This window comes from Protopterus annectens, chromosome 1.part1 (genome assembly GCF_019279795.1).
Source record: "Protopterus annectens isolate FY-2018-M chromosome 1.part1, PAN1.0, whole genome shotgun sequence".
NCBI lineage: Eukaryota > Metazoa > Chordata > Ceratodontiformes > Protopteridae > Protopterus > Protopterus annectens.
In genome coordinates this window covers 1,699,378,942-1,699,398,406 of record NC_056726.1, presented here as the reverse complement: position 1 = coordinate 1,699,398,406, position 19,465 = coordinate 1,699,378,942, and the positions used below count along the sequence as shown (strand labels likewise).

Genomic DNA, 19,465 nt, shown 5'->3' with positions numbered 1-19,465 from the left:
TCTCGCCACATTATTATGCCTTTCAGTATACAGTCCTACTGCCATTAGAATGTCACAACCAGCAACAAGGTGTGCAACTGTTTCCAATTCTGTTTTACAAAACCTACATTTGTTTGTTTCTCCCACTTGTTCAATGAACTTTGGAAACCAACATCTCCATAGCCCACTATCTTGGGCCACCAATATTAACCTTTCATCTCTTGGTTTAAATTTGCCTCTCCTTAACCATTCCTGCATTCATTCCTGATCAACATGAGGCTCTTCAGGAAGTTTTCTATACTCGCAACTATATTTATGCTTTATCCACATTTCTGGCCTTCTCATCTGGTCCTTCACCTTATATTCTTTCTTTTGTTTTTTGGCAAATTCAGTTGCTGCCTTGCATTTATCCACTTGTGTTTTGATTTCCATTCCTGCTTGATGCCGATATGCTTCTGCTAGATTAAGCAATGAAGTCATCTTAGCTTTATTCTCCTCATGTTTCAAAACTTTTACTGTCTGGGTCTTGTGAAGTCAGCAGATATGTGTGGAGTCCCACTATTGCAGATCTATACATTTAATCAATTTCAAGGACGCCCATACTTCCTTCAGAACGGGGAATATATAATCTTGGTATGCACTGCTTTTTATAAATCATTTGGTGGGCATGAAGCATCCTTCTTGTTTTCCTGTTTATTCTATCCAACACATTTTTAGGTCAGTCAGTCACTCCAAAACTGTAAGTTAGGACAGGAAGAGCAAATTGGTTTATGGCTTGGATTTTATTCTTAGAAGTCAACACTGTTTTCAGGGTTAATTTAAGTCTTCTAAAGTACTCCTTACTCATTTTTTTTGCATTTGTTCATGTTTTATTGTTGATTCTTCATCAGTTCCCAAATATTTATACACTCCCTCTTGCTCAAGTTCTTTTATATCACATTCTTGTCCCAAACCGATGTTTTCTTGGTGCTGCAGTTTCCTGCTTTAAATGTTGCTTTTGCACATTTATTAAGACCGAATGACATTCTTATATCATCTGAAAAAGTTTTGACAACTTGCAGTTGTGCTTTCAGTTCCTCATCTGATGAGTTATACAATTTTAAATCGACAACAAGAAAATGAGAAGTCTTTACACTTTGTTGTTTTCTACTAGCCAAATTATTGCCATGACCTAAGCTGTTAAGTATACAGCTTAAAGGGTTAAGGGCAAGGCAGAATAACAGCGGTGCAGAGAGTCACCATGGAATTTTTATCCCTGGTATAATAATTTGTCCTTTATCATGGGTTCATTGCAAAGTGGCTTCCCACTGTTTCATGGTCACTGTAATATAGTCAGTGTAGGGTGTAGCTTATACATTTCAAGTATTGTTTTTATCCATGAATGTGGGATAATATCAACATTTTTGTACTAAATCTATGCCATACTTAAATTCCTCGCCTTTTTACAGTTCTCCACTCTGACTTAATTTAACAAGAAATGAACCTTTGTTCTATATGACTTTCTTTTATTGCCTTTTGTTCTACTGCCATAATTGAGTTTTCTTCTAAATGACTATAAACTCTGTTGGTATCAATTCCCATGTATAGTTTATATGTCATCAGAAGTCAAGTTATTGGTATATAATTGTTAGTGAAGCTTGCATGTTCACTCTTAAGTAGGAGCATTGCTTTTCTTTTTGTTATACAGGTTGGTGTCTGTTCGGGGTGCACATACAAATTATTCTAACTCATGGCTAAATTGTGCAAAGATGTTAATACTTTTAACCAGAGCATAGGTACTTCATCTGGGTCTGGGGTTTTCAATTAGAGGCTTTGCTTAACTTTGTTTCAATCTCTCTGGTCGTTACTTCTTCCCATTTCATATCCTGCACCATTAAACTTGTTATTCTTTCTTTCACTTCTATCCATTTAGCATCTTTGTTATGTTCTGCAGGATCTTCATAGATTCTTCTCCAAAATGTATCTATTTCTTTTTTTGGTGGTCTTTCAGTTCCTTTTACCTTATTTCCCCATTCTCTATAAAAATGTTTTTGAGTCATCAATAAATTGCTTATTTTGTACTTTTCCTTTATATTTGTCTAAGTATCTTCTAAGTTTTTTGTCTGTGCAGAGATTTTTAGTTTACTATTTGTGATAGTGCATGATACATCCTTATCTCTTCTAATAACGAGCATTGCATTTATCACGTCTTTCTGAGTATTTTTGTTGATCTCTTCCCTCTTCTTCTTCTTCTTTCGGTTTTTCTCGGTTAGGGGTGACCACAATGGATCACCTGTCCGCTCATGATTGGCAGTGGAGTTTTACAGTGTTGAGTTGCCAGCCCGGCGTCCAACCTTCCACAGCAGGCACACATACACACACACACACACACACACACACACACACACACACATACACAAACACATGCGCAGGGCCACTCATAGGGCCAATTTAGAGTATCCAATCCACCTACAGCATGTCTGTGGGATGTGGGAGGAAACCGAAGCACCCGGAGGAAACCCACATGACCACAGGGAGGACATGCAGACTCCACACAAAAGGCACCCCAGTCGAGGATCTAACCAGAGAACGTCTTGCTGTGAGGTGGCAACACTAACCGCTGCACCACCGTGGCCACCCTGATCTCTTCTCTTTTCTATACTGTAATAGTGACACTTCTTGTCTTTATTGCCTTATGGTGTTCTCTATTCAATACTTCCATAAATCTACTAGATACTTCCATGAATATATATATATATATATATATATATATATATATATATATATATATATATATGTATATGAGTATGTCTATATATAGTCTCTGCTGTTTTTAATTTCTCTAAACCTTTTGGGTTTCTAATACCATGGTGGGAATGGATGCCATTACTAAATCAAAGGATGAATAAAGTCCATGAAATTAGTATTATTTCACTCTTTGATGTTAGCCAAAAGTGCTCTTTGCAACACCTGCAATGTGCCCAGTAATGCATCCTTCTGCAATTCATACGGTGTTACATGAATTGGTAACATATCTAAATATAATTCTAAATTATTTTTTATAAGATCAGTTGCTCCTCCTACTATTGGAACTGCCTGGGTATCTTTCTTTCACAAGTGTCTTGTTTCTGTCTGCAGATCAAGGTATTTAATGACTTTGTGTTTCACTGTATGCAAGACAATGTAGACACTAGGTGTGGCAATTTCAATGATCAAGGCTACTTTTGTCTTCTTTTTTAGGACCACTATATCCTGTTTTCTAGCATCTATCCTTTGAAATATTGGTTTTGGGTGATCCCATATGATATAAACTTCATCATTTTCTGTGATTCTTTGTAGCTCATGTTTCCAGCGTTTCTTAGCCACTTCGATATCATAACGTTTGCACACTGTCCAGCGTAACAGTCTCGCCATATTATTATGCCTTTCAGTATACAGTCCCTCTGCATCGCAACCAGCAACAAGGTGTGTGACTGTTTCCAATTCGGTTTTACAAAACCTACATATGTCTGTTTCTCCCACATTTTCAATGGACTTTGTAAACCAGTGTGTACGTAGCCCACTATCTTGGGCTGCCAATATTAACTTTTCATTTCTTGATGTTAATTCACCTCTCCTTAACCATTCCTGTGTTCATTCTTGATCAACTTGAGGCTCTTCCAGAAATTTTCTATACTTGCAACTATATTTATGTTTTTTCCACATTTCTTGCCTTCTCATCTGATCCTTCACCTTATATTTTTTCTTTTCTTTTTTAGCACATTCAGTTGCTGCGTGCTTTTTATCTACTTCTGGTTTGATTTCCATTCCTGCTTGACATTGATATGCTTCTGCTAAATTAAGCAGAGATGTCATCTTAGATTTATTCTCCTCATGTTTCAAAACTTTCACGTCACTATGAAACTCCTGCACATAAGGCAATTGCACAGCCAAAAACCTTACAATGAAAACACAAAACCACAGCCAGCAGACAGGACGAACTATATAATTTTAATATCACACCAACAAGTGAAACATACTGGCTTTGGCTTAAACAGAAAAAAAGCCTTCCTCAGTGTTAACTTTAACATATATTTTCAGTGCTTAAATACACATAGCTTGTGTTCAGCAACGCTATCATTGGTTCATCAATTAAAGATGTTCATTTAATTATCCATTTTTTCTCTTTAGAGTCAAGCAAGCCCTGCCAACCCCCTTTATTTCATCTATTCCCTATGATTCTGTCAATATTGGTGAATCTAAAATTAGCTGAAGTATGATTAATAGTTTGTTTAAAAAGAGCATTAGTGCATTTTTTAGTCCTAATCATGCTAAGATGTTAAGAAATACATATACGTAGGGGTCTGGATGTCTGACCAACATAAAATGCATGGCATGCACACGTGGCTAAAGAAATAAGCCAATCAGAACCACAATTGGCAAGGAAATGAATGTTATGGACCTGACCAGTGTTAATACTAGTAAATTATTTAGTTTTGTTAATCAACCTGCATTGTGTACAATGTCCGCATGGTAGACATTCTGTAAATAGACCCCCTGTCATGGTCCTCTGCCCCTTGTCCCTAGTAGTCTTGTCTTTGCATTTATAATGACTTAGTTGGGCACCCATATTCTTACCTCTTCTGAAGGAGAACTTACATCTATCTTGTAAAATTGATGGTAGATCATCATCTGCCCTTAAAATATTCCAGTGTCTCTGCACCATATTTAACAAGATCCCTGTATTACAGCCATAGGTGGTAACCAACTGAAGGATATTATTAGAATCTGTCCATCTGTCCTTATAACTGAGAGTCTCATGCCTATCCATCTGAGAAATCCAACTGCTGGCAGTTAGAACATGGCCCATAGGATACCCTCCATTCTGGAGTCTGATGGTAAGATCGTCCCTGTATTGTATGAAATCATCAGGCCTGGAGCATATCATTTTCATCCTAAGGTAGTGGGACTTTGGTATATTCCGGCATATGTGGGATGGATGAAAACTGGAGGCATGGAGAAGGAAATTGTATTGGGGATATTTCCTATAAACTTGGGTTGCCAAAGTGTCATCAGCATTCCTAGTCACTATCACATCCAAAAAAGTGATGTGTTGTAAGTGGAAAGTAGCTGTAAAAGTCAAACCCAACTTATTCTCATTGAGATATTTAACAAATTACCTCAAATACATTTCATCACTTCTCCACACCATCCAGCAATCATCCAAGAATCTCCTCCAGATGTCAATTTCATCCAAAAAGATGTTATGCGCAGGATCATACATGAATGATTCCTCCCCATATGCCATGAATAATTCAGCATAAATGGGAGCAAAAGAATCCCGTATCGTTGTCCCCTTAGTTTACCAAAAGCATTGGTCCCCATAGAAGAAAACATTTTTAGTTAAAACATACTCAGCAAGCCTGATGATAAAGGTATTCATACCAGGGCGATATAAACCAGACCTCCCAAGCCAGTACTCAAGGGCCTCCAAACCCGCCAAATGGAGTATATTGGTATAGAGGGCTGCAACATCCAAGGTGCAGAGTAGCCAACTTGGTTCCAATTGGCTGTCAGCAAGGATCTGAAGAAACTCAGTGGTATCCCGAAGTCTAGACTGAACACAACTCAATAAAGGTTTGAGTTTCAAAGTAAGATATTGTCAAAGCGGTTCAGTGATAGAACCCCTCCCTGAGACAATCAGCCCTGCAGGAGGATTTTGTGGATCCTTATGGATTTTAGGGAGAAAATAGGTATATTGATTCCAGGGATCCTGTATAGTCAAATGTTTGCACTCATATTCTGAAATAATCCCTTCTTCCAAGGCTTCCCTCAAAAATGTATCAATTTCTCTCTTATATCTATATGTAGGATCTAAAGGCATTCTCATAAAATATCTGGCATCATCCAATTGTCTCAGGGCCTCACTATTGCACTGTTCCCAGTTCATCACCACTACTGCTCCACCCTTGTCAGCAGCCAATATCACCAAATCCTTGTTATTAACCAAACCTGTGAGTGCCATTTGTTCCAATTTAGAAAGATTATTGGGTTTGGGCAGATTGTCCCTAAAATTAGAATGGAGGTCCTTAAGTACGGTGGTCTGAAACATTAATACATGTGGATGCATAGAGGGATTGAATTTAGATGTATGACATACAAAACCCTCATGTTTATTCTCACCATCAGAATCCTTAAAAAACATTCAAAGATTTAATAACCTACAGAAAGCCATCACATCTTGTGCCAGTCGATCTTCCAGCACAAAAAAAACAGGAATAAAATTTAAACCTCTATTAATCACTTTTATTTTAATATCAGACAGCCATACATTGGAAATGTTAAGAACATTGTTAGCAAAATTCAAATCTGTGTCATCAATTCCAATATTGTCTTCATGTTTGTTTTTCTGGTGTTTTCTGCCCTCCCAATCTGCCTCAGTCTAAAGGGTGGGACCTTTTAGACACAGGTGACTCCCCCAAATGCTGTGTATCAAGATCTGTATTGGATGATGTCTCATCACCTGAAGTTTCATGGTTCGAACTGAAGCAACCTGATCTCTTTAAAATGGGCTTATGTCTTTTACGTTTCCCTCCCATTTTGTCCACATCACTAAATCTCACCTGTTTCCTGTTATTAGAAAACTGTGTTCCCCTCTCATAATCAGTAACATCTCGCTGAAACTTCTTAACTTTCTTAGTCTTTAAATATTGTTCAACATTTTGCAAATCTTTAGATAATGTATCTAAACAAGTTTGATATGTAGATTCAGTCTCAAACTTTTGTGCCATTTCACATAATTTGACCACTTCAACCATTTCTGACTCTATGGTCCTCTCATAATAGCCCAATAACACCCTGACAAAATCCATAAAGGCCTGTTGTTGGACATTGATCCAATCATCCATGAGGTCTGTGTCAATTTTAGCAACCATAGGTTGCAAACGCACCCTCAAGCTTCTAGGGGCCAAATTTTTAACTAAATAGGCCTTAAAAAGTTTGGCAAGCCAAACATTACTTCTTAGTGTTCTCATAGATTTAGTTAGGAGCTGGAAATGATTTTCACAATTTATTGCCCCTGAGTTCAATATGGCTTCCTGCCCACCTGGTCCCTCCCTACTCAAACCAAAAATAGCCAGGTCATCTTTATCTGCTGATAAACCCTTAACTAATTTGGTCAATTCCATAATAATTACCAAAATGAGTGTCCCCAAGATACAAATATAAATATTCAAATGCTGAACCAGGACAACCCCTCAGATGTAAATATAAATACTGAATGACTCTGATCGAAAGTTATAAAAAACAGTGTAGCATCCAAAAAAATCTTTTTGTAGGTAGTTGACCATACATCAGTCCCAACACCATTCACAAATTGTACCACACCTCAACTGAACCACACAATGGCCTCTATTCAGAGCTCCATATATAAAGCTGCATTCAGGTATTCATGGTTCAAAGCTTGAAAGCTCAAATTATAACTATAGCTTGCCTCAATTCAACAACTCAGAGCGATAATCAACCATACCCTAGCTACATTTGGATCCTGTTAGTTCAGCAGATATGTGTGGAGTCCCACGATTGCAGATCTATACATGTAATTAATTTCAAGGAGGACTATGCCTCCTTCGGAACAGGGAAATATATAATCTTGATATACACTGATTTTAATAAATCATTTGGTGAGCATGAAACATCCTTCTTGTTTTAATATCCAATCTGTCCAACACTTTTTGGGGCCAGTCATTCACTCCAAAACTATAAGTTAGGAGACGAAGAGCAAATTGATATATGGCTTGGCTCTTGTTCCTGGATGTCAATGCTGTTTTCAGGATTAATTTAAGTCTTCTAAAGTACTCCTTACTGAGCTTTATTTGCATTTGTTCATGTTTTATTAGTGATCCTTCATCAATTCCCAAATATTTATGCACTCCCTCTTGCTAAAGTTCTTTTATATCGCATTCTTGTCCCAAATTGATGTTTTTCTGATGCTGCAGTTTTCCTTATTTAAAGGTTGCTTTTGCAAGACTAAATGACATTCCAAAATCATATGAAAAAGTTTTGACAACCTGCAGCTGTGGTTTCAGTTCCTCATCTGATGAGCTATATAGTTTGAAATCATCGACAAAGAGAAATTGAGAAGTCATTAGACTTTGATGTTTTCTAGAAGCCAAACTGTAGCCATGGCCTAAGCTGTTAATTAAGCAGCTTAATGGATTAATGCCCAGACAGAATAGCAACGGTGACAGAGAGTCACACTGGAATATCCCCCTTTGGATTTTTATCATGTCTTAATTACATAGTGGTCTGGCACTGTTTCATGGTTACTGTAATGTAGTTTATCAGTGTATAGTGTATCTTATACATTTTTAAGCACTATTTATCCATGAATGTCGGATACTATCACATGCTTTTTTGTAGTCAGTCCATGCCATACTTAGATTATTCCCCTTCTTACAGTTCTCTGCTATGACTTTATTTAACAACAAATGATCCTTTGTTCCATCTGACTTTCTTTTATTGCCCTTTTGCTGTACTGCCATAATTGAGTTTTTTTCTTAATGACTATAAACTTTGATGATGTCAATTCCCATGTATAATTTATACATTGTTGGAAGACAAGTTGTTGGTCTATAATTTTTAGGGTAGCTTGCAGGTTCATTCTTAAGTAAGAACATTGTTTTTCCTGTTGTTAACCAGTGTGGTGTCTGTTTGGGGTGTGCATATAAATAGTTTTTACTCATGGCTAGATCCTTGTGCAAAGAAGTTAGTACTTTAAGCCAAAAGTTTGGTACTGCATCTAGGCCTGGAGTTTCCAGTTAAAGGCTTTCCTTAACTTTGTTTTAATCTCTCTGGCTGTTATTTCATCCCAATTCATATCCTGTACCTTTGAACTTCTTATTCTTTCCTTTATTTCTAGCCATTTAGCATCTTTGTTATGTTCCACAGGGTCTTCATAGATACTTCTCCAAAATGTATCTACTTCCTCTTTTTTGGCGGTTTTACCTTATTTCCCAATTCTCTATAAAACTTTTTGGGTCATCAATAAATTGCTTACTTTGTGCATTTCCCTTATATTTATCTATTTATCTTTGTATCTTCTAAGTTTTTCTGCCTGTTTTGAAATTTTTAGTTTGTTATCTCCAATAGTGCATAATAAATCCTGGTCTGTTCTAATACTGCATATTGCTTTTATCACATCTATCTTTCTTAGTATTTTTTGTTGATCTGTTCCCTCTTCTATAATCTTCTAACAATGACACTTTTTGTCTTAGCTGCTTTATAGTTTTCTCTATTCGATATTTCCATGATGGTATTCACTTTCGTCCCCTCTTTTCTCTCGCTACCTTGTGTTCCTGTGGTAGAATTTTATCAGTTATTAATTTAGCAGCACAGTAATATATTCTGTTTGCTTCTGTTATATCACATAGATCTCTATGAACAGTTCTAATTACTGTGTTCATTTGTTTTATCAAGCTTCTGACTTTTGAGGTTTTATTAACCTTCTGCAGTCTATGTCTCTCATTGATCTTGATATATCTGTCTTTGTCTATTAAATCAAGCAACTTTTCTCTTAACTCATTTTCTTCAATACTGAGGACACATCCCTTGTTTTCCGTTTCCTTCGGGCATTCTATAGAAAGTTTTATAGCATCTTCCTTTGGCACATTCTCTTCAATTTCATCTTGTGTCATCTGTTGTTCTGTCATATGGGAACTCACTGGCCTATCACGCCTAAACATTGACTACATCAGAGTTTCCAGTTAAAGGCTTTTCTTAACTTTGTTTCAATCTGTCTGGCTGTTATTTCATCCCAATTCATATCCTGTACCTTTGAACTTCTTATTCTTTCCTTTATTTCTAGCCATTTAGCAGCTTTGTTATGTTCCACAGGGTCTTCATAGATACTTCTCCAAAATGTATCTACTTCCTCTTTTTTGGGGGGCTTTACCTTATTTCCCAATTCTCTACAAAACTTTTTTGGGTCATCAATAAATTGCTTATTTTGTGCATTTCCCATATATTTATCTATTTATCTTTTTATATTCTAAATTTTTCTGCCTGTTTTGAAATTTTTAGTTTGTTATCTCCAATAGTGCATAATAAATCCTGGTCTGTTCTAATACTGCACATTGCTTTTACCACATCTTTCTTAGTATTTTTGTTGATCTGTTCCCTCTTCTATAATCTTCTAACAATGACACTTTTTGTCTTAGCTGCTTTATAGTTTTCTCTATTCGATATTTCCATGATGGTATTCACTTTCGTCCCCTCTTTTCTCTCGCTACCTTGTGTTCCTGTGGTAGAATTTTATCAGTTATTAATTTAGCATCACAGTAATATATTCTGTTTGCTTCTGTTATATCACATAGATCTCTATGAACAGTTCTAATTACTGTGTTCATTTGTTTTATCAAGCTTCTGACTTTTGAGGTTTTATTAACCTTCTGCAGTCTAAGTCTCTCATTGATCTTGATATATCTGTCTTTGTCTATTAAATCAAGCAACTTTTCTCTTAACTCATTTTCTTCCATACTGAGGACACATACCTTGTTTTCCGTTTCCTTCGGGCATTCTATAGAAAGGTCTATAGCATCTTCCTTTGGCACATTCTCTTCAATTTCATCCTGTGTTATCTGTTGTTCTGTCATATGGAAACTCACTGGCCTATCACGCCTCAACATTGACTACATCAGAGTTTCCACAGTTTCCTGTTCCTTTCCTTCCTGTATAGCTTCAAATTAATGTTTATACTGGTTTTCTGCGGAAGACTCCAAAATATCTTGATATGGCACCTGACCAATTGCTTCCTGTTCCACTGGTTTACCCTTAATTTAGATATCCATTGCTCTATCCTGTTCTTGTGCTTTCTGCATTTGATTTTCTACACTGAATCCTTCTCTTTGCAGCTGTTCCATTACCTCAATTTCTATTTCTTTGACATCTCCATTACTAATCTCTTTTTCTACTTTTTCTCTTAGTCTTCTTATTTTTTGTATTGTAAAGTTTTCCATATCCACATTCCTTTGCCTATATTTTTCTTCAAATATCTTTGTTGCTGCTCTTTTTGTATTGGTTAGTTTTGCTTTCTCCTTTGCATAAATATTACACCATATTAAATCTCTTTTCCTTTCCCCTGTTCATATTTCTTCTTCACATGTCTCCTGGTCTTCTTGCTTTTCCTTATTCTGGAGACTCACTCCATCTTGCTGTAATGTAATCTGTTTTAAACCTTCTACATTAAATCCTTCACTTTGCAGGCACTCCATAACTTCAACTTCTATTTCTTTAATTTCTGATTTACTAATCATCTTTTCTACATTACATCTTTGTGCTATTAATCTTTTTATTGTGAAATTTTCTATATCTGGATGCTTTTGACTGTATTTCTCTTCGAATATCTTTGAGACTGCCTTCTCTATATTAGTTAACTCAACTTTTCTCCTTTGCATAAATATTGTACCATATGAAATGTCTCTTTCTTTCTGATGTCCATATTTCTTTTTTTATGCTTTTCAAATATCTCTATGTTTTGCTGTTTATATTTTCTCACTTTCTCAGAGGCTTCATTTTCCAAAGAGATCAAAGTTTCTTGATCTATATACTGTTTTTCAAAACTCTGTTGTATTAATGAACACAGATTTTTATGTGAAGCTTGTGACAGTTTTTCCTGCAGAAGTATTTTTCTTTCCTCTAATTTCTCTCTTAATCATTTTGTATATCTGTGTCTGGAAATTCTGGGCTTTTTACTTAATAGTAACAATACATCATTTTCTTTCTTATCCTCAATAGTCCACTCTATCGTCTTTATGGCTTTTCTTTGGCCAATCAATTTTTGCCATTTTTTGGACTGCTGCTTCCTTCTACAACAGGGGGATCATCCTCCCCCTGAGCCTGGCCTGATGCCATTGTAGGAATGTTTCCGTATCTTGAGGATTCTACAGTCATTTTTTCCACTCCTGGCACCAGTGCGCCTACCAGGATTGGGCTCTTTTTTATCCTGGATTCATAGGTTCATAGGTAGGTACTAGGCTATCAGCCCAAGGGTCTATGTAAGCCTAGCCAACAAGGTTCCCTGGCTTACGCCACCCAAGAAAGTTATTTTCCTGTGCCACTGTCGAGCAGAGACATAGAAGTGATCCCCATGGTGTATTTCCTATTTCCCATCCACTCATCAAGATTTTACTTGAAGAGTGCTAATGAAGAACTTTGCTTGACATAGATGGGTAGCCTGTTCCAGAGTATGCAAAGTCTCTGGGACAGGAATCTATCCCTCCAGCATGTCCTGTTTATTGTGGTGACAAGGTTTAGGTCTCTAGAGCATGTAGCTCAGAGGGATTGGGATTTCTTTAGGTGTAGCATGTCTAACAGCTCTCGGCTTGACATACCTTTATATGTTACGCAGAGATCACTTCAGAGTAGGTGATATGGAGTAAAGCTGTAGTTTTTTGAGGTGGTCAGTGTAGGGAATTTGTTTGAGGTCATTAATCCTCTTTGTGAGGTACTTCTGTGGCCCTTCCAGCTGCTGCAGATGTCTTGTGAGGTACATTCCTAAAGGGGCATTATACTCTATAATGGGTCTAATGAGTGTCGTGTAGAGGGCAACAATGACCTCTGTTTTCCTGGATGAGAACCCTTTTATGATGAGGTGTGCCATGCAGAAGGACTTCCTGACTACTGTGGCAATGTGACTATCAAAGGAGAGACTACTGTCCACCTGGGTCCCAAGATCTCTTATCACACATTCGGTGTTAAGTAGATTGCTGCCTATGTGGTATTTCATGAGTACAGAGCTTTTACCAAAGGGAATAACACTGCACTTTTTGGCATTGAGCTTGAGGCCATGGCTCTGACACCAGGCATCTGTCTCAGCGAGGCCCTTCTGTAGGATGTCCACATCATTTGGGGACTTGACTATGGCTTCTAGTTTGCAGTCACCTGCGAACTTCATTAGCCAGAAATCTTCTGTGTTAGCCTGTACTTCAGAGAAGTAGATACCAAACAGGAGAGGTCCCAGGACTGAACCCTGTGGTACTCCACTTATCACTGGTTTTAGGTCAGATTTGGAGTCTGCAACTTTTACAGTGTGGGTTCTGTCAATGAGCCAGTTGGCAACCCATCTTGTGACATAGGGATTTATACCTAGTTTAGTGAGTTTAGCTATAATTCCAGAATGGGTGATGATGTCAAAAGCCTTGGCAAGGTCAAGACAGGCTGTGTGAACCACCTTACCCTCATCTACGCCTTTGGTGACTGCCTCAAAGAAGTCGATCAGGTTCAGGAGGCAATATCTGCCTTTCACAAACCTGAACTGGGTGAGATCCAGAGTTTGGAGGTTACCAATGACTTTGTTTATGAGTTCCATGATGATACGTTCCAGGCTCGTCAGACTAATAGGTTGATAGTTCCCGGGATCAGTGGTGGCCCCCCCTTTGTGGAGTGGGATAACTGTTGCTGTGCGCCATTCAGTGGGCGCAAAGCCTGATGTGAGGATATTATTGAACATGGTGCTTAAGTGGGGAGCTAGTTCATTCTGAAGTTTGTGTAAAACGCAGCCTGGGATGTTGTCCGGTCCCATGGATGCTGTGTTTTTGGCTTTAGAGAGTGCAGCTTTTACCTGCATAATTGTGATTACAGGGACTCTGAATTTTCCTGTATAGATATGGGCCCTTTAGGGGGTGAGAGGGGCGTAAAGTTAGCACTGAACCTATCTGCCAGGATGTTGGCAATATCAGTTGGTTCTGTAATTGTCTTGCCTTTGTGCTGTAACTCGGAGCAGATCTGTGTGTTGCCATCAAGATTCTTGACATAACTATAGAATGCTTTGTGGTTGTCCTTGGAATTAGTGGTGATTTTGTTTTTGTAGCTAGCTTTGCAGGATCTTATAAAGGATCTCAGCTTCTTACTGAGGCTGACCAGGGAGCTCCTCCACTCATGGGATTTTACTCTCTTTTGCAACAGTTTCTTCCTTCTGTTATACAGTTTTTTTTATGGCAGGGGACCACCAGATTGGCATCCTTTTTTTGGAGGAGAGCATCTTGGTTCTGTTTGGGATAGCACGATCCATGCACTCGTGTAAGTGCTTATAGAGTGCATTTGTGTAGGCTTCAGCAGTTGTAACTGTATTGTCCATCTGCATGGGTGTCATGAAGTTCATCACTTCTGTCTTAAGAAGCATGAAGTTGGCTTTGGATTAATTTTTTACTGTGGTTTCCTTAATGGGGGGTGGGGGCAGGGTGTGGATATCAAGGATGATTAGCTTATGGTCAGATCGGACCAACTAGGAGTTGACTTCATGTGTGGAACACTAGTCACTCATGTTGGTAATGACTAGGTCTAGGATATTGTTGCCCCTGTTGGGGGTGTAGATAAGTTGATCCAGGGCATTGGAGTTTATGAATTCCAGAAAGCATTGAGCTAATGAGTTGGTACATGAGTAGTTTTCCCAGTTAATGGTGGGGTAGTTGAAGTTACCCATTATTAGGGTGTTTGGTTGAACCCTAATACTTTCCAGTACATCAAGAAAAGAGGAGTGGGAATCCTGGGGCATGGTGTGGGATCTGTAGCAAGCTACAATTTTGATTGCAGTTTTGCCCAGAGTTAGTTGCACTTGGATAACCTCGGATGCATTATGCTGAGCAACTAGCCTGGAGGTGTGGATATCCTTAATGTATATGGACACACCTCTGCCTTTGGTGTTTGGTCCAGGTTACATGGCCGAAAAGTGTGGTATGAGTTATAGCCTGGTAGTGCAAGGGTGCTCTCTGCAGCCTTGAACCAGGTCTCAGTCACTGCACAGATATCGATGTTCTCCATTTTAAGGAGTGCCTCGAGTGAGTGCATTTCGAGATTTAGACTTCTAGCATCGAGTAGCATTACCCTCAGTTTTTGTTTACCTGTTCCTGTTATGGTGGTGAATTTGTTATTTGAAACTTGCCTAAAAAAGGCACTATAGGGGCAGCAAGAGCCTTAGCCAGTATCCAGAATCCCAGGGGTGACAGGTGCAGGCCATCTGTGCCCAAGCATTGTGGTCTGTCGACCATGTCATCCCAAGCAGACAGATACTGGATCCCCTTAGAATGACACCAGAAGCTTAGCCAATTGTTGAAGTCAATCATTTTGTCCTTGCACTGTGGTATCATTCTGGGCGATGGCAGAATGCTACTCAGGGATAGTGTCATACCTGCCTGGGCTACAAGATCAGAGAGCTCTTCCATGTCTCTTTTCATGTAGTCCAGGGAGGTACGTCTCAGGTCATTCACACCAACATGGACAATGACAGAGTCATATTTGTACTTGTTGTGGAGTGACCTGAGTGCGTGGGTTATGTGGCGGATCTTGGCACATGACAGGCAGCTGACAGTAACCTTCTCCTTGTTTAGCCTGGTAAGTGGGACATCAGTGTGCCTGACTATAGAGTCACCTATGACTAGTGTGTTGGGTGCATTGTTTAGCCTTATTGGCTGTGGTTGAATGGCACACGGGGGGTGGAGGTTGCTTGCCTTTCTGCTTTGGAGGTCTCTGTTGCTTAGACAGATTATTATTGAGAGCCTCTGCGAATGGTTTTGTGTTACTATGTGTGGATTTTGGTGCTGTAGATTTAGTGAGACTATGTAATGAGTGTGGTGTGGTGCAAATGTTTACCTTCTCCTCATGACTGTCAAGTTCAGTCTTGGTTAGAGAGAGCTTTACCTCCAGTTTGGCTACATAAGTGCATCTTTCACAGGTTGTAGTGTTGGGTGGTAGGAGGAGAGGGTTGTCTGTGTTCATGATGCAATTTCTACATTGACTCAAGATGCCCAAATTCATCAAATAGACAGGAGAGAACACTGGGAACTGACTCTTGGACATGCCTGTATAAAAAACTATTTTCCTCTAGATAAGTGAGGAAAGTGAGTACAAGAGCTGCTTTTCTCTAAGCAAGTGAGAAAAGGGTCTTGTGCACCCAGCTTTTTTTTTATTTTTGATTTACTAATGTCCATGATATATGCTATATAAATACAGTCTATATATCAGTGTCACTTGGCGAGATTTTGTGAAAAACAGCGTCCACATTTTGAAGGTACTCACCAAGACTTGAGGATGAATTCAATTTCAGCACTATCAGCATTACTGCTCTCCTTTGCTTGTTGACTTTTCATCTGTCCGCCAGGACCCCTTCATCTCTCCATTATGTGTGTGCGTGTGTGTTTACATATCACTAGCAGCCACTGGATACTTTATGCTATGAGAATACGAGAACTATCACACATCCAAATTTTCAAAACTTATCAAGTAATGTCATATGCATGCAGAAAGAAATGAGTAAGTGACAGAAGACACTGTATTTGTCTGAAACCCTATACACTATAGTATAAGCTGAATCTACAAAGAACCAATCATATTGCGTGTGTGTGTGTATGTGTGTGTGTGTGTGTGTGTGTGTGTGTGTCTACGTGTGTGTGTGTGTGTGTGTGTGTGTGTGTGTGTGTGTGTGTGTGTGTTTGTTTATACATATGACTAGCCTCTATGGAATACATTCCATGGTGGTACAGCGGTAGCATTGTTACCTCACAGCAAGAGGTTCTCCCATTCGATTCTCGGCTTGGGAGTGCCTTCTGTGTGGAGTCTGCATGTCCTTCCCATGGTTGGGTAGCGTTCGAATGACATGTATGTGTAAATGGGCGTGCCTTCGTCGAAGTTCGGGCATCGAGCTGGCACCTCGGCATTTCGTAAAAAAAAAAAAAAAATCTACTGCCAATCATTAGCAGACCGGAATTCCACTGTGGCTACCCCTTACCGGGAAAAAGGCGAAAGACAAACAACAACTAGCTGCTATGGAATACTATACATTCTAATTGTCTAATGCTCTACTCACTATAGAATAGGCTGAATCTACACAGAACCAATCATATTTGGATTATGGAGCAAATCATATAAGAAAAGTAGGTCAAAGCAGACTGACCAGAGGATTACATTCTCTATGACAATAAACAGTAGATGGGTTAAGAACATTGTTTTTCATTCAAACTTTGTATTGCAAGTATTACATTCTCTGTGATAATAAGCTTCAGACTGGGTAAGAATATTGGTTTTTGTTCATACTTTGTATTGCAAGCAGTATATTCTCTGTGATAATAAGCTGCAGACTGGTTAAGAATATTGTTTTTTGTTCATACATTGTACTGCTCATCCTATTTGATTTTCTGTGCTGATATTGTCAAATATTGCTTAAAGTTAAACACAAACTCCCTTTAAAATATTCAAAAAGTTCAAGTAAAACTGGCTTTTGTATTTTCTACTGAATCTGCAGTTATTTATAGTTTCTCTCATCTGTTTGTTTTTCCTTTCTAGTGTTCCCATGGGCTTCAGCAGTATGGATAATTGTGGCATTGATAAAATCCATGTAACCCTCAAAAGATCTCAGTGGACGATAATGAAGAAACATTTCACCCGTTTTTGTTTTCCCTCATTAACTATAGCAATTCTCTTGCATAGAATATGTATCACTTTTATGCTGGGACTATCATTGCTTTCAGTCTAACAATGTTGAATATGAATAGAAATGGGAGCTGCAATAACAGCATTGCAAACTATAGCACAGAGCTGATAAAATATTACAATGGTACAGCTGCCAAAAATGTGATAAAGCAGGGGTAAAATGAATTAGATTTGGTCACTATGGATAAGTGATGTAAAAACTAAAGACCGGTATATTTTCTCTTACAAAAATTTCCATCAAGATGTGTAACTATCAAATGTACAAGAAATTACATCAAATGGCATAGCAAATAACCACACATGATCACAGGATACATTACAGCAATTTTACTAAAGCATACAAAACATCTGTTCAGTAGAAAGTCATGGGCATTCAGAATCACCGTATAGCTGAAACATCTGATGTTCTTAAGGGTCATTTACATATATCCTATATGCCTTTAATAGAAGAGGTTTGAGGAATCGCACAGTGGACATTCTAGCTTGGCTAGAATTTTCTTTTAGTTTTTACTGATTGTATTTCTTTTTATTCATTGTTTTAGGGTTAGGAACCACTCAACACCAGCACTCCAGAACACCCATGTGGGGGGCTTAATTGTGTAATGCAATAGGAATCATTTCTACAGAGAAATGTTTAGTGTAAATTTCTCCGAAGAACCACAGTTCCAGGCAGCACAGCTAAGATAGCGCTTCTGAAACAAAGCTTCTTCTATTTGACACAATCTTTGTACATTTGCATGGATCATTGATTTACACAAATGTATAACAACTTTATAAAGTAACTTTCTAAAGCTTACCTAATGATAATCACATCCAGTTTGTCTTTCTACTGTCCTTGTCTAAAGTATTTGTTGACATTTGAGATCTGGCTTTTGAAAAAAAAGGATGGGGTTCATGTTGGAATGCACTACAATACTAGTTATTGAGTTGTTGCGATGCATGAGATAAGAACCCACATTTAAACAGCATGATAGGAAGGAAACATGAGTGTCAAAGAAGGCAGGAGTATGGCATTGAATTGAGAAAGATGGCTACAATGAACATGATACCCTGACCTCATGTAGAAAATGGGAAAAAGGGGACTGATGATGATGATGATAGGGAGGAAACTGGTAATGCTGTGCATGGCTCACATTGCCGAAATTCCCATTATTCATTGGTAAAGTGGTATTTATAAAGTTTTTGCTTTACAGCTTGCTTTTCATGTTAGAGTAAATACCTTTAAGAACATATTAACTGTAGAAAGCTATACAATGTAATTATTTTGTAACAACTGAATATAAATAGTTACATAATATACTGTTAGTGGTGATCCGGATGAATCAAACACTTATTTTAAACACTAGTTTCTCTGTGAATTCAGTTGCTCCTATGTTTCGCATCAACACTTGCACTTAATAAATATTTTCTTTTGCTTGCATCATCTCTTATCTCATTGTGTTGCATGTGGATTCCTTTGCAATTAAACATGGATGATAGTGATTTTTATACTTTTCAGTTAAGTGTTGTATAACTGTCTCAGCTCCACTTCTACTGAGAGATTGTTTGGTGTTGAAACCTGTGGTGTTACAGCATGAGATGTGGATATTAAGGAGATTTTTCTAAACCTGCAGACCCATTTGAAGAAGCATTCATCTCTAAACATAATACAAATTCTGATGCTGCTGTTTTTTGAATTGTTAAAGAACTTAGAAAAGGCAGCTTAAAAATTGACTGTTATAAAGACATACCAGAAATCCCCTAATAACAACAGAAATAAGAATTTCTGATACAACTCATAGAGAAAAAACTCCAAAATCCAGAATCGGAGACAGTGATGATATCTTTGCATCAAGATGCTGCAGATTTATTAAGAGGTTGATTTCCATGTTACCAACAGTGTGTACAAATTGTAATACAGGAGGAAGTTTCACTCATAGGATCAACAACTTTTAAGGCAATTAATCTTTTTAATCTTTCAAAAATAGCTAACTAAATATATAAATAAATAACTGAGACTGAAATTATCTATTAAAAAGGGGCTGATGTTCATCACCAGCCAAAGGGT

At 38.0% G+C, this 19,465-nt stretch overlaps 1 protein-coding gene across 1 annotated transcript in view; it reads left to right on the top strand.

Moving 5' to 3' along the window:
• The window catches only part of LOC122814042 (uromodulin-like), a 233,410-nt gene extending 214,609 nt beyond the window's left edge, over positions 1-18,801 (top strand). Inside the window, exon 7 of the mRNA XM_044086645.1 lies at positions 17,272-18,801. Coding sequence (XP_043942580.1) covers positions 17,272-17,327 — 56 coding nt within the window. The 3' untranslated portion in view covers positions 17,328-18,801. The remainder of the gene's footprint in view (positions 1-17,271) is intronic.
• The last annotated feature ends 664 nt before the right edge of the window (positions 18,802-19,465 follow it).